Below are 16,503 nucleotides of genomic sequence, written 5' to 3'. Positions count from 1 at the left end.
TCTGTTTCAACGGTATTGTTGTCAGCATAGCGGATCAGGATTGTCGCGGGACACGCTCCAGAACACAAGAACGAAGCTTCAATGCCAGTAATTGCGGATCAAGTAGAACCGAACACGGTGAGCTGTACATTGCTTGATAATAACAGTTATACTCATTCAAATGCCGTGGTAAACAGCAACGGGGCTGCCTGATCAGAATTCCAAACACGATTAACGGGCCTATATGGACAGCCGATAATACACTTACGTCGTTATCAATTCGTGTCAGCGCCCACTGACAGTGAGAGCGCGCATCCGCAGTTGACATTTATTTGGCTTCTCGGCGCTGGAATTTTCAGCGTGCGTCCTTAATTCACGCTTGAGAGAAAACTCCAAGACCGTCGATAATTTAAGGTTCTACAAAAAATATGGCAAAAGTAATCAATTTGAGCGGGAGAGCGTTGCTATCGCTACCAGTGGACATTTGCGAACAGAAGTCCCTGCGCTCACTTGACTGTAAACATAACCATATATCGTCCCTGCCCAATAAATTTAGACAGCTCGTGAATTTGAGAATTTTGCTCCTGGGAAGCAACAACTTTTCGGAAATGCCGTCGACCATCGGCAAACTGACCAATCTTGCCGTTCTGGACGTCAGCTACAACCGTCTGACAACGATTCCGGACAGTATCTGCGAGCTTGTCCAGTTGGAATACCTGGACGCCAGTTACAACAAGATCACGTCGTTGCCGAGGCAGTTTGGCTGGAAGTTGAGACACCTGAAGAAGCTGTTTCTGTACGGCAACCCGCTGGAGGACCCACCGCTCGAGGTGTGCAACAATGGCATGAGGGCGATACGACAGTACGAGAAGACGACCCAGGGAGTTGAATTTTTGAAAGAATCGGTCGCCATCATCGGCGACTGTGTCATAAACAATTTCAACAAAGGGACGCTTCTCGGAAACGTCAGGACAACGGTGCTGAAACGGGGGAACATAAAGAGTATCCGAAAACACGTGACTAAACATGCCGATCTTCAAGGTGTGCAGACTTTGATCATACACGGTGGAACGCAGGACTGCGGGGAAGGAAAGATGAGCGTCATCAAAGAGTCTGCATCGGAGTTACGCGAGACTATACGAGACTTGCGAAACAAGTACAACCATCTCACGATAATTGTCTCTGCCGTGGTACCGCGCAACGACTACTATTTCAACGACTGTCGAGTCATGAACGATCTTTTCAGACAAGTGTGCAAGGAGGAAAGCTGTGGGTTTGTCGACCACGAGGGGGCGTTCATGAGGAAAACCGGGACGCTGGACTCCCACTTGTACACACGGGACGGAGTTCACCTCAACAGCCGCGGGACACTGCGTCTGGCGACAAGCCTGAATAAAGTGGTACCTATCTTGAAAAATCACGACCAAAATAGAGTGAAATCGGCAAAACTGACGTCATCGTAAGAAAGTATGACCTAATTCTGTTTTTTTTAGAAAGAACAATAAGTACAGGGCTCTTTAATAGGTCAACAGTACAGACAAACAATTTCCAATCTCCACAAAATAACGAGCGACACTTGACTTGTACTGAACGGTTGGTGTCAACAGAATCGACACATCATCCCGCCAAGATTTAAATACATTTTGTGCAACATAATTATAGAAACCTGAAACGTATAGAGTGTTAAAAGAAGATTTTAAATGGGCATATTAATATGTATGTATTTTTACAAATGCATACAGCACTTCACTTATTAAGTCTATTTTTAATAGCCATAGTCGTAAACCACGTGCCTCTTTACGGCAACAGCTTAGCGCTACCCGTTGCGTAGGTCAGCGGAGCGGAAATTATGCCCTGGCTCGCGAGAATGATTTTAGCTTTTGTCTTTAACGAACAATTTCTATCTGTTACCTTACATGATATTATTGAACAAACCAGATGGCCGTGATTACGACAACCGTTCGGTTACTTGAAGACAGCCTAGCAACGCCGTGTTTCTCCTTGGACGTCTGACTCCTGTGTTACACTATAATGCACCACAGTAATTCTTATCATCACGAGGATTTTAAAGTTGACAATATCGAGTAGCGGTTGCTAGTATTGTCACCACAGCCATATCGGTTAGGGCCGCTGTAAAGCCCTGACGTCGATTTCCATGGATACCGGGAATAAATTTGAGAAACGCTGTACTTATATTTCGAAAAGTAATTCAGTATGGGGGTTTATTATGGGGTGTTGGGCTCAGTGCTGACGGCAATGTTTGCAGCACTGTTGAAGATATTTACTGACACAGCTTTCTTCAATAAAGGTGGAGGCTGTTGCAAATAATATCAGAAGGCGTGCGTGACGTGACGAGAATAACGTGAATGCATGAGATCATCGGATGGAAACAGAGTGACCTAAATTCAAGCAGGTTGATTTTTCATGGAAAATATATTGTTAAATATTTTTTATGTTTACCGACTTTCTACCTTACATGAAACTAGTGCGTCTTGATCTGTATATTGGTGTTTTCTGTCCGGCTCTAGTCAGAAACGAAAATCCAAAAATGGACATTGACACTCTTTTCGACACAAGTACAACTTGAATGTATATGAGAGATAATCTTTGTGCGTTTTGTAACTATTTTACACCTGTATGACACAGATCTAGCTACCGTTGTTGCTCACATGCTGCCGATAATCCTTGTTTAAGCGACCTCGGAAAATTGACTTTTATTTAGGCACAAAGGAGTAAAGTGATTGTTTATACCTACCTCGGGAAAGAGATTGTGTAACGGTGTTTTCCCGAAGGTCTGTTTTCGCTATTCATGAGGGCGTGTGGTTAGGTCTAAACATGGCTTTCTCGCTGTTCACCACAGCCCGCAGGATTTTTCCATCTTGGGATGTATAGTCACACACACACAAACCATGATTCCATTTAACTTGAGTGTTCTTTGGAAACGCTCCATTTACTCGTGAAAATATCCCCAGAGAATTTTTTTCTGTAATGGGCTTTGATTGAAGATGAATCGTTCAACAGGTGGTTTTAAATCCATTAAGCTAAGGCTCTTATACGCCTTAACTCTTAGAAATCACCACCTATAGTATGCGCCTTGGGGACAGATATCCTGACTCAAATTTTTACAATGGCTCTCTGGTCTACCATGTGTGTGGGCTCATTTTAAAGCTCTTGGGGTAAGAACACACTTAACAGTGTTCTACGTCCGTCTCATTTTTTTTAAATCGAAAATTTAAAATTCCCCATAAAGCTAACGCAGGGATGGCGGCCATTTTGAATTTCAAGAGTCGGTATAAAACGTTCGGTAATTTCTCTCGTTCAAAATTTTGCACTGTGACCCCTGATTTTTATTCTTGATTACGAAAAGTTGACGAACGTTTGGACTTAAATGTAATTCTTTCGCTTTCAAGGCGCGTACTACCTAACAGGGGCGCCCAGCTTTGCTGACGGGGAAACAGTTTACACGCGGGAAAAACATTGTTATAAATATGTGCCCGTTCAAAGCTACGAAAGGGGGTTGCCATTTTGTTAGCTTGGGATTTGTTAAGGGGCAAGAAATGAAGCCATTGACTGGTAAGCCTAGAATAAATTTGATGTTGTCAATTCTCGCAAGACGAAACATGATTCTGTAAATAAATTTTGTTTATCTGTTTGTTTGTTTGTTTGTTCGTTCGTTAACAACAGTTCATTGATTAGCAGGAGCCAATCATTTAATGTAATCACAGACAGTAGAGGGGGCTTCTACTGTCTATGACGTAATAAAATTGTTGTGAAAATTTGCCAGTTCGAAAACTACAAAGTAAAAATCCTCAATTTCGCTAGTCGCTTGTACCTTTGGGCGGGAAAATCCGACGAACAGTGTTTATTCACTCTGACCTCAATGGTACAAGCATTGTTTGCATTGACTGTATGTACGCCTGCCTGACAAAGGCAATGATTGTTACATGAAGATTTATCAATAGGACTACGTCAGGGCGTGTGGTATCCGTCCTTGTATGTTTTGTCCAAAATAAGAGCGCATTAAAACGCGGCTACGTTGTCAGTATGCACTGTAGTGTTATCTGTTGGCGATATTTTCGTTCTACCGTTTTTCTTTCAAAGCAATTTCACAATCGCCCATGGCAACGTGTTCAATCATCCCATCCGCGCGTCACTATGACTCACGTTCAATTAATGATCGAACTATACATATCCTGACAATACTATAACATTCGCCATTGAAGTAGGATAATCGTTATAAAGGCACTACTGATGAGAACTTTGTGAGAAATATGTACAAACATAATAAAAACTTGCATGCAATAAAAATTGGTCATACATGGTTAGCGACGTTACTTGCAAGCTGAAAACGAGATCTCTATAGTACGTTTTTATATTTTGAAAAATACAATCTGAAGCTTGCGCTTTCACTGGGAAACCAAAATATGGAGTCCTTTACGTCATATTTCCTTCAGTGTTGGTAAAAAAAGTTGTGACTATAATGAAGTCAATTTGTCTAGCAGGATGTAACATTGTTAATACTGCTTTGCTTTCCCGTGTGTCTAAATAGACCGGTGTAAATGTTTAATGTCGGGTCTTTCACACCGGAAATTATGGTTCCGTAGCAAATGAAATTTTCTGACTAGGTTTGCCTCGATGTCACCGGTTTAATACACTTAATTTACCTGTCTTACATCTTTAAAGGTTGATGACCGGACCTGATAATCACATAGTAGTGCATGTCAGAGACTGCGCAGCAGATGTTATATGGCGTACCCGTGTTGCTTTCAAGCTTTATGAGTGGAAGGAACTTACTATAGTATTCTACATACGTCAGCATGAGAATTGGTCGCACTCAGTTGCGTGCTAGACGCGTTCCCATGACAACAGTGGTGTTTTCCATGTCTAATGGGTGACGTACGAAATGAATTAGTGTCTGGGTAGTGGACAGAAAGTTGCAGAACCATAGACAGAGAGAGCTCTACTGTCTGTGGGTGAATAGTTTTGAATACTCACACCATTGCTCCAACAATCTGTTACAATTACCGGTCCTATAGATATATTCTACCGCTGACATTGGACTACTTACAGTGCTGGCGGCACAGTAGAGTTGGCAGATGGTTTCAGTAAAGCATTACCGAGAAACAAACGGCGTTACACATTATCCGACCCAGGCATTACGTGTGCACCGGGTGGCTGGAAACAGGTACTACATAGAGGCAGTTGGTAAGGGGAGAACCATTTGATTTCTGGGGGGGTATGGAGGCAATGGGTATGGGAGCAAATTTTTTTTTTCTGTCAGAGTGACAGCAATTTTTTTTTCTACTGTCTGACCTGCATCAATTTTTTTTTTTCAAATGGAGTAGCAGTGCAAATTTTTTTTTATTGGTCATCAAGTTTGTAATGCGTTGTATATAAGGGAGCTGTCATTATTTATGGCCTGAAACTCTAAAATTTCAAGTGACCCCCCCTCCTCGCCAACCCTGATGAATTTGAGTAACCTCCCTCTCTAACTCTGAAATTTTGACTGACCCCCCCCCACTTAGAAAAGTTAAATACCAATACATGTAATTGTAAAATTTACAAAATACAGCAACAGTAAAGACCTTTCAAATCCTAATGTACCCTGCTACACTATCATCAGTTATCTCATGATGGTTCAAAAAAGGTGAACACATCAAAATGAAATTCAAAGTCAAAATAAAATAAAGATATAAAAGCTCACGCAGTATCTAACAATATAGTATATTGTTTGGTTTGGATGGGTATTATGACAGGGTTTTCACTAGGATATCTGACCGGGCAGAATTTGAAAGTACAGGGGGAGAACATGCGAGAGGCTTAGGGGAGAGTGTCACAGGGGCTTTCCCCTATCTTGCATGGAAATTTTTAAGATATTGATGTGTGCAATGGTACAGTCTGGTGCAATCGGAGAGGTGTTTTTTAATTTTGTTACTAAGTGAAACTGTTAGAATACCCCAAGGGGGAGAGCACGAGAGGGGGGTTCCCCCTCTCGTATTGGAAATTTTGAGAAATTTATGTGTTTAATGGTGCAATCTGAGAGGAGTTTCAGTTTATTTTGCACTTGGTAAAACTCTTTGAAAATGACATTGAACACTGATATTTTTACATTGTCATCGTCATTCTTGTGCCAGATTAGTTATTGAGAAAGTTCGCCACTATTGACGGACTCTATAGTGAGCGATCCGGCGTCTGGTGTCATATTATGATTAACATGACCAAGCATAGATGTAAGTTCTCAGGGAAGATGTTATCTTTTGTGGTCAGAGAAACAAGGCTCACACATTGTATTTCATTATATTTGTTGTTCCTCAATTTTTCATTGTCAAGGTACATCTTTCTAACATATTTATATTGAGAGAATAATATATTGGTTTTAACACTAGTTATTGACTCCTGTCTTGTGTTTTGAATTTTCACAATTTACAGAAGTCAAATGGTCCCCTTTAGATAGTGCCTATAATGCCATTGAGATATTGCAACAGAAGTCCTGAAATATGACTTCTTGGGTCAGAGAAGGGAAGGAAAACATTGAGTGTACTGAGGTGTAAAGTAGACCTATGTAGTGTATGCTTATATCGTAAGTGCTAGGAAAAAAACAACATAAGAATTGCTTGTGGTAAAAACATATGCGCCGCCTATGGCGGCGCGCCGGCAAAGAATACATGAGAATATGGTTTCCAAATTTTGCTAATTTCTGGTGCATTGTGACAATTTTTTTTTTCACTTCTGTATGTTATGACAATTTATTTTTTCTCAGGCCATGACAGGATCAATTTTTTTTTTCTTCTATCACACCTTGCAACAAATTTTTTTTTCTCAAAATCCTCCATATCCCCCCCCCCGAAATCAAATGGTTCTCCCCTAACACACACGTATCAATAATCTGGTACATAAAACATAGGGCCATAGTCCCTGAAGCTACTATAGACATGGATACAAAATTAAGTATTTCCTGACTGTATGAAATTATCTCACTAAGGTCATCCTAGGGACCTGTAAACCAAATATTAAAGCTGTCTGACCAGCGGATTGAAAAAACAAGCGACTCAACAGTTGACAGAGCTCTGCTGTGTTATGTAGAGAATAACCTTTTGTGACACATGTATTGATGAAGAAGGTGGATATCTTTGATAGCTCATTTCAGGATGGCCTGACCAAAAAATGGAGAAAAAAATTCGTGAAAATACAGATTTGCATATTTCATCACAATTTTTACAAATCTACGCTGGGTTATCCCTAGGGACCTGTATACCAAATAACGAAGCTGTCTGATCAATGGTTATGAAGAAAAAGATTTTTTACCAAAAACGCCTTTTTGGTGCTAATTTGCATATTTTCAACAATATCAAAAATCAATAAAAGAATTTCTCAAAATCATATATTTTATCCACACAAAAAATATCAAATCAGTAAGTACTGGGAGGTGTTCTGAAAACACTTATTCCTACTTCACATCGTAATGAATAATCCATTCTAGAATTTAATGATATTGTATCTCTGAGACTCTCATATAAAGGACTTATTGGTATGTTTGATTTTACTGTATAAGGTTTGATCATGGAGGTGATTTTCTCCTACCTTCATGATTTGATAGAACTGTACTCACATTTCTACAAGTGTTGTAAGCATTATTGAAGACCTCAATAAAAAATTCATAAAATATAAAAAAAAAAAAAAAAGTACTGCAGTTCTCAAGATATTTAAGTGGACAGACGCCTCACAAACGGACATACATACATACTACATACATACATACATACTCAGTGCACGCCGGACAGATACCCATCCCTATAGCTTCTATAGACTATATTAGTCTATAGTAGCTAATAAACGAGAGTTAATTACATTCTAATTAAAGTAAACAAGACTTGCTTAAATCAAGATTTTCGTCATAAAAAACAGCATGTCTGTCAGGTTATAAAGAATCTTAAGCTGGTTATCTTTTTATCAGTATTTTCATCCTATTAACCAAGCACATTTTAACTTTCAAATTAACATTGTAAGTAAGTTCTGTTGAATAAGTTGAGACTGTACATACTCAGAGAAAGCACACTGAAGAGACAAATGTTTGAAACTTAAGAAGTTCAAGGTCATCAAAAGCATCATGTAACACTTTCATTGCACTATTTACACAGATTGCGTAATTGCTATAAATAGCACATGAGGAATCTTACAGCCCAGCTTTACCATAAAAACCCTATCACTTTGACCACTCTTTTAATTTTATTTTATCCTTACCAAGCCAACCATAAATGGAAATTAGAACTTTCTCTATCTCTATTTATTTGACCACCCTATCATGACAAACTATTTTGAGCAATTTCTCTTAGATAACATACATGGCACAATAAATGAACGGTTCAGAATATGTCAAAGTTGGGATTCAGGAAAGTTGCCTTTACATGTTTTAATCCTTCAAGGTGGTAAGCATTTCACTATGAACTGTCAAAAAATTTGAACTTTTCTGATAATTCTACACTAAAATTATTTTGGCTTTGATGATTTCCTAATTAATTCAATTATTTAAAATCATATTAATTATTTTTTTCTGGGTGAATTGATACGGTTTATACAGTACAAGAATTAATACAATGTACGTCAAATTTTGATCAAAAATAACAAAAAAATTCCTTAAAAATACACATTTGCATATTTCATCACAATTGAACAAATCTAAGCTGGGTTGTCCCAGGGACTTGTATACCAAATAACAAAGCTGTCTGACCAGCGGTTATGAAGAAGAAGATTTTTTACCAAAAACACCTTTTTTGGCATTAATTTGCCTATTTTCAATAATATCAAAAAATTAAAAAAAATAGTTTCTCAAAATCATATTTTTCATCTACACAACAAATATCAAATCAGTAAGTACTGCGGTTCTCAAGATATTTGAGTGGACGGACGCCTCACAAACGGACATACATACATACATACATACATACATACATACATACATACATACATACATACATACATACATACATACATACATACATACATACATACATACATACATACATACATACATACAGACAGACAGACAGACAGACAGACAGACATACAGACTGACGACGGACGCCGGACGGATACCCATCCCAATAGCTTCTATAGACTATAGTCTATAGTAGCTGAAAATCTGAAATTCTAAATTTGCCTTCAGTTACGAACAGGCTGCGCCAAGTCTTGTTCACAAGTTTTTCAACAAATTTATGACTCGTCACACACTCCCAGCCTTCCAGTGCATATAAATAAAGGTCAGATAAAATGTACTCGCAGTGTTTGAAATCAAATATTTGTGGCTGAATGCAACGAACCAACTAGCGTTCTGACAAGCAGCTGACTAAACACAGTCAATGATTGTGCAAAATTTTATTCAAAGGCAAATATTAAGAATACAATTTAAGTTTCCCATAAGTTAAGAAATTTTTCTTCCTAATCTTATTTCTGGCTCAAGAACTATAAAAAATCGTTTTGTGACATACTTCAGATTCGTTTCATCGTGTATGGATCCATCAAAACCCGTGTCATATACCGCGAGACTGGTTCGAAAAGTCACGTGACCGTGGATTCACTTAAATGGCACACCATTAGCAAAACCACCCGTAAAAGTTCAATATTGCACTCAGGTGTCGCCATAGGATCTCTTTCTTTCGCTTCGTCTGACAACATTGAATAACTCCATTCTGCAGTGTCGGCGATAGAGGGCGGCGGACTCGTCAGTTTCTTTAGCGTCGCTTTCAGGTTTTGGGGGATATTTGAATTTTCGTCCATTGAATCCAACTCCTGTTCTGCTACTTTATTCAACTTTAAAGGAAAGGATTAAAAATGTGAATTATTTGTTATGCTGACAAAATAAAATTGCGCATCTTTACACTGTAAAATCGAATATTCTGCTCTACATACTGACAAAACTAACGTTTCTATATTAGGGATATACACTTGCTATAGGCAAAAAAAATACTTCTACAAAATACATTCGACAACACTACTTCGCCCTCCTCCATCCATGAATACTTACTGATTTTTCAAGTTCAGCTAGTTGACTTCCATCGCTCTCACTTAGGACTTGACACTGGTGATCGGAAAGTTCTACAAGAGGAAAATAAAGTCATAAGTGTCTTGTTGTTCACACTAGCAGCCATCTCTCACCAGATTTCATGAAAAGACAACACTGAGTTATCAGAAAACTTGAAGTAATGGTAAGTTCTCTTAATAGTCTGTCTGTCTGTCTCTTTGTTTGTTTTGTCTTTTTTATATCTAACTCTATAACTAAACATTTCTTCGGATTCAAGCACAGCCCTTGTTACCTTAACCTAAACTTTGCCATAGAGGGCGCTGTTTGCTGCTGACAGTTGCTTGCGCTTGCACGACAGGGAAATAAAATTACTTTCTTTCGTCCGTTTGTGTTGTTGTTTTATCGTCTTCTTTATTCTTTCACTTGGTACTGCATTCCTGCGTAGTTTCTTTCTCTCTCTAACCTTAACCTTAACCTAAACTTTGCCATAGATCTGAATGTCTCAACGATCGACCAATAACATGGCCCTCAGGGTCTACCCAGTCTCCGATGATTTTGTACATAGAACACAGAGAATAGGACAGACAGACCCGGAGGGACAGAGACAGGGGAAAAAGACAGGGATACAATGGGATACCAACAGGTTGGTGTAACGAGGATGGTGGGTGCAGATGTACCTGATAGGGCTTCCAACAGTACACGGGTCGATTCAAGCATTCCAACACTCAGAGACTCGTCAGCCAACAAGGCGTCTTCCTGAAAATAAAAACAAGGCCGAGTTCACGTTGATACTACTACACACATTTTACTGCTTTGAACATGCTGTTCTGCAACCCTGCGCAAGTTTACGTGAAGGCCAATGTTACCAACTGAAACAAAATTTGTTCGCACAAACACATAGCGTGTTTCTTTGCAATGCACTCATGAATTTGTTTGTAACTAGTCTCAAAAATCAAAGCTAATTTTATCTTTTAAAATGGTTTTATCTTTAACAAACATGGGAATGTTTAAAAATGTTTGACATAAGAACTTTGAAATAATTGTGATTTTTTTTTCATATTTTTACTTACTGTTATTGAGAAGCCGATGTGACTAAGTACATTCTTCCATTCAACTGGCCAGTACTCAAATTTTTCATCGATGTTCTTGACATCTATCGGTTTGCGGTCGTCCTCGCCATCTGAAGTGTCTGTAACCCTGGATATCTTATGAAACACAATCAGGAGAAAAGCCATGCAAGTAGTTACTCTTTACATATACGGTGAAATTTTTCTTGCTCCAAGAGCTTTAACATGAGCCATATATATATATATATATATATATATATATATATATATATATATATATATATATATATATATATATATATATATATATATATATATATATATATAAAAGTAGATCAGAAAAGTAGTGTAAAGATTTGATAGTCCCAATAGTATCCTCGAGGCGCATTCTACCTTAATAATTGGAAGACAAATACCGCAGCAAAGTACTGTCGAGAGAAACATTGTCACGTGACAGAACCTACCACTTCTAGCAGTGGCTGGATGCAACACGGCGAGGCGATTACTTCGCGATAAAGTTGAAGCAATCGCTGCTTGTTGTCGGATGACAGTGAAGTGAAAGTGATCGCCGCCGAGGGGAAGTTGAAATCTCCGTCTGAAGGAAAACAGACAGGTCAGAGGTCACATAAACCGTGAAGAAAGCTGAGATTTTTTATATAGTTTCAACATCCATGCTCAAGTAGATCACGTCGGTAACTGTCGATGACGTAATGATATTTCTAACATGACAGATAATATAACATTATACACCTGACTGTGTGGTATCTACGTTCCGCGACGGGAAAATACTAGTAAACAACACTGGTTTTGTTCATATTTCGAGTGCTAACATATACACACACCTGGAGAGGTACATGGTCCTTTGTCGAATTCGGTTCGGCGCAACGCTGGGCTGCCAAACGTCATCAGAGCGAGAGCTCCATTAACGCCGACGTCAAGCTCGCAAACCTTATACGCAATGGTGGTGAACTTCGGTAGAGTTACAAAATGTGTTTGGTTACTCTCCTCAGCCTGAGAAACGCTGGCCTCCATAGATGCCTACAAACAATTGAGGAATTCGGTTAGTCGCAATGTCACTTTTAACGCGCTAATTGAGTGTCCAAGGGATGTATGTGGATGGGAATCTACCGCTAAAAATACGAATACTGAACTAGAAAGTGCTCTCTACGTTCTGAAAGCGCCCTCTACGTTCTGGTGCGCAAAAGCGACATTTAATTTATTTCTGGGGTCATTGGACATTTATTTTATACCGGCGTCCAACACTTTTAACGCAAAATCATGATACCAAAGCTACTCCAATCAGCTACCGTAGGCGTATAAGGCATGTCCAAATGTATATGTCTTTCATGTTCCTGGTAATTTGGTACAATGTGAGGTTTTCAGGCTAGGGAAATGTCAGTAGTTCAAAACTTTCACTTTTATATCCAAGAATTAATTATGTCTTTCTCATTGGTTGCTCCATTTTCAAAACCTTCTCTCTGTCGCACTACATTATTTTCCCTATTCTACTGTCACAGTTGCGCTGGCGCACTCAAACTGTACGCATCGATACAGCACGTCTGCATAGCCCCTAAAAGGTATGAGAGGTGGTCGCAAGTCTGTATATTTCCGTTATATTATCTACAGAATATCCTCTTAAGGAAGTATGCACCTCGATATCAAAAGTTTTAAACATTTGCTCAAACTTTCCCCTGGAAAACTTTCAACAAATCTCTTTCAAAATCAAGAAGACTTAAAATTCAAAATGGCCGCCATCCCCGTGTTTTAACTCTGCAGAGAAAAATTAAGTTTTCCGTTTCACAAAAATAAGGTGGTAAAAACTTCAGTTAATCCATGGGTTTCAAAATGAGCCACATATGTGGTTAGCCAAAATAAGCATTGTTAAAATTTGATAGCCTGAATATCTTTCCCCGAGGCGCGTTCTACCTTAATTAAATCTTCGGAAATTCAAAATTTCCGACGAACAGTGCGACCGTTTGATGAGTATACACCCGTGCGTATTTGTAGAATGGATGAAAAAAATATCGACCACCATAGTACCATAGTACGCGCGTGCGCGCATGCGCGTTCTTAATTCCGGGACATCTGATCAAAAGGGTAACATGTCGTTTGAAAAGGAAATGCCAGGACTAGAAATTTGGAAACATTCAGAATATTTTTTACATTTTAGTAAATCCAAAGGACAGCTCACCACATAAGGTATTGCAGCGGATAGTGTCGCCTCTGTAGCCGAAGATTTCTTGGTCATTACTCGGATTGTCGACTCTCTGGACGTGTAAAATCGGCCGACAATAACGCACAGTCGTTGTTTTCTCGCATCTCCCATCGACTTCACCAGCATATTATCCTTATTCAAGTATCTGAACAACAAATAACTAATGTGAGTTTCCAGAATGTAGACAGTCGGACAGTATATTGCAAGCACAAAGACAGCTTCAAAAACTGATAATCAAGACTGCGCCTATGAAGACAGATGAATTGTGTGTTTCAGTGAATCTGTCTCTAAAATTTGTTTTCGAATGCACCTTAAAAGTTTTTGGTCAAAATGTTCGAAAGATACTCTGTAAGTCTCTCTTCTCTTTAGACAGACATGTAGCAAGCGTAATGTATTGTTATGTCAAGACCCTCTGATGGCGTGACCTGATTTGAAACTATGCGATTTCCACGTTTGTAAACTGCCATGGCGGGAAAGGTTAATAAACGTCAAGGTCTTTAACCGCCCATTACATAACCAAAAAAAGATCGTGTTGTTGGGAAGACTTGGAAAATTGTAAAACAAAAGATGTTATTTACCTATCCTGTAGAATATATAAAACACCTTTTATCTGTTTATTATAAATATCAACACTATGGGAACTTTGTCGTCACGAACGCGCATGTATCATTTTCTCATTAGCGAACACTGTCTTTCCACAAAAACGTTTGGTTGACACGATGCAAGCCAAATAAAGAGTTTGCACAGTTTTTAACAGTCTATCCTCTCCGATGTGAATTTCTACAATGCTTTTTCTTCACTTTTAGGTGAGTTGTCGGTGTAAAATACAAAGGAAAAAAAATACATCAAAAATAACATAAAAAGTAAACAAAGACTGAAGATTAGAATTAACCCTATACTTTCAGAATGTTTGGACTGAGCCCTGCGGAAGCCAAACAAAGTCTAACTACCCTGCCTGCAATATTTGAAGACCGGGCCACTGACACAAAATTAGAACGTGTTTAATTTAAAGGCCACAAACATAATATGATTCTAATGTGTGTGATTAAAATAGATTGTTATGTATGCCGCCGCTGCTCAAAAGCTGGTTGACAAAAGGCGGCGCAAGTTACCTCCATGTTTTACACATTGTATTGTAATGAGGGTACACCGTAGGCTGATCGCTCCCACAATGGCTTGCCTTGGGGGTTGATATTTGTCAGATTTTCACGTCTATGTCGCACGAGCGTGTTAAGTTATACCTTCGTTCTAAAAGAACCTTTGTCCTTCAGTTTCATATGCTTTTGTTTATCTTGGTGTCAATTTTGTTTTGTTTTGTTGGCTGGCGTTCCGATTATGGAATGTCACTTCTATTATTGTCAGTACTTGTGTGTACGTTCGCCTACCTTCGTCAGACCAAACGGTTTACAAACAGGACGTGATTAGTTGCATTTTGCAGAGCAAAAAAAAAAAAAAACAGAGAAAAAATACGAGAAAACATACAGAATGTGAAATTTGAAGTTATTTGGACAGGCAAACAACAAAGCGAGGGTAATGTAGATACAGGGTAAAATAGACGAAGCTAGCCATGTTGTTATATATTTGGTTAAGTACTTACACGGTTTTCAGGTACTCGGCGAGGAGCGGCACGTCTACGTCGGAGCGAAAGATGGTGCCCAGGTTGACCTGCACGTCAATGCTATCACTCCCTTGCACGTTCAGGCGAAGAACGGTGACAATTCTGCAGCCAAGCTTGCCCCTGGCCATCAGACTCATCGAATTGTGGAACTCCACCAGCTTCCGTGAAATGATCGGCAGCCCGTGATGACGCTCCCGGCCACTCTTCTCCAGCACCTCGTGAAGTTTGAACGGCTGCGGCGTATACATGGGCGACTGCCAGGGCCACTTTGGTAAATGTTGGATGACCAGAGACAGCGGCTTGCAGTGTATCGACGCTTCCAGAGACGGTGAGGGAATGAGACTTCCCTTGCCGACGATCTCGACGAAATTTTCAGCAGCTACCTCAAACATTTTCAACGGATTTGTAATAGTCGCGTCATGCCACACACTGTCACTCAATAATGTTACCCTCTACCAGGAACATTGCACCCATACAATTAGAGAGGGCGCCAGTCTCAGTAATTGAAACTTCCCTGTGATTTATGCTCAAACAATTGCGTATTACGATAAATGACTCATACAGCGATGAATATTAATGTCCATTAAACGCTACTGATAAATTAAGTTGTGCGTGAGTTGCCAATGGTACCTTTGCCATACAATGACAATGATGATAATGGTGGTGGTGATGATGATGATGACGACGACGATAATAATGAGCCTTTCTCAAACGTACATACATACATACATACATACATACATACATACATACATACATACATACATACATACATACATACATACATACATACATACATACATACATACATACATACCGCCCACACATAGATATTAACACAAATATTCGTATTAACACACACAAACCCACACGCACATACTAGTCTGTTTCACGGCCATTTCTCCGCTGTGAAATCAAGTTATTGCACTCACTGAATGATTTTCCGACTGAGGCGATACTGAGAGTTCGCTGGCTGCACAAACTACATTCGACTCGATCACAGCCAATCAATCAATCAATCAATCGATCATATGGATTCCTATAACTCCAAAACGCAGTAATGTTCAATGGCGCTTGACAGAGTTAGATTAGAGCAGTTTAGTATTGCTCTACTGAACAGATGAGTTTTGATATTCATCTTAAAAGTATCAAGACTGGGCGACTTGCGTACTTCTTGTGGGGCACTGTTCCAGATTAGAAGGCAGTGCATAACAAATAACGATCGCCTAACGTTTCCCTGCTACTCCGTTGTACATCAAGTATAAAACTGTCATTAGATCGGAGAAGTCTGGATGAATCTCTGAGATGGATTAGGTTTGATATGCCGGGAGGAGCATTGTTGTTCAGAGCTTTATAGGTGATGAAGAGGATCTTATACTGGATTCTATGGGGGTGATATGGTCAGACTTCAAAGAGCCAGACACGACTATGGCTGTAGGATTCTAAGCAAGCCGAACTGAGGAGGTAGAAAGGATGCTGATGATAAATAAGACAGGCGTGAATCGTCGCAGCATGCAAAGGACAGGGTTTTGACATTATATGCCCAATGACGGAGCAAAGCTACGTAGAGATTGTCGGTCGGAGTCTGTTGATCAGACTTCTGTGG

The 16,503-nt window shown here is 39.4% G+C and overlaps 2 protein-coding genes across 2 annotated transcripts in view; one reads left to right on the top strand and one right to left on the bottom strand.

The window, feature by feature from the left end:
* The window catches only part of LOC139143778 (leucine-rich repeat-containing protein 40-like), a 3,564-nt gene extending 1,257 nt beyond the window's left edge, over nucleotides 1-2,307 (top strand). The window contains exon 2 of the mRNA XM_070714326.1: nucleotides 1-2,307. This exon is cut by the window's left edge and continues 516 nt beyond it. Within this exon, the coding sequence (XP_070570427.1) occupies nucleotides 408-1,442 (1,035 nt within the window). The 5' untranslated portion in view covers nucleotides 1-407 and the 3' untranslated portion in view covers nucleotides 1,443-2,307.
* Nucleotides 2,308-9,317: 7,010 nt separating this feature from the next.
* On the bottom strand, nucleotides 9,318-15,365 carry LOC139143776 (uncharacterized). The gene is made up of 8 exons (XM_070714325.1): nucleotides 14,877-15,365; nucleotides 13,256-13,424; nucleotides 11,907-12,102; nucleotides 11,529-11,659; nucleotides 11,068-11,202; nucleotides 10,675-10,753; nucleotides 10,001-10,071; nucleotides 9,318-9,786 (listed from the first exon to the last, which is right to left on the bottom strand). Exons 1-8 carry the CDS (start codon nucleotides 15,287-15,289, stop codon nucleotides 9,535-9,537), a joined length of 1,446 nt encoding a protein of 481 aa, XP_070570426.1. The 5' UTR covers nucleotides 15,290-15,365; the 3' UTR covers nucleotides 9,318-9,534.
* Nucleotides 15,366-16,503: the final 1,138 nt, after the last annotated feature.

The sequence above is a fragment of the Ptychodera flava genome, chromosome 11 (genome assembly GCF_041260155.1).
Source record: "Ptychodera flava strain L36383 chromosome 11, AS_Pfla_20210202, whole genome shotgun sequence".
Taxonomy (NCBI): Eukaryota; Metazoa; Hemichordata; class Enteropneusta; family Ptychoderidae; genus Ptychodera; species Ptychodera flava.
Note: the sequence above shows the minus strand (reverse complement) of the source record. Positions and strands in the feature narration are given on the sequence as shown.

Excerpts from the sequence above, each read along its gene's own strand:
- LOC139143776 (XM_070714325.1), bottom strand. The coding sequence starts at position 15,289 with ATGTTTGAGGTAGCTGCTGAAAATTTCGTCGAGATCGTCGGCAAGGGA. Across the intron at positions 13,425-14,876 it reads GCCGAGTACCTGAAAACCGT|ATACTTGAATAAGGATAATA; the intron begins GTAAGTACTTAA and ends TTTGTTGTTCAG. Across the intron at positions 11,203-11,528 it reads TCCAGCCACTGCTAGAAGTG|ATATCCAGGGTTACAGACAC; the intron begins GTAGGTTCTGTC and ends GTGTTTCATAAG.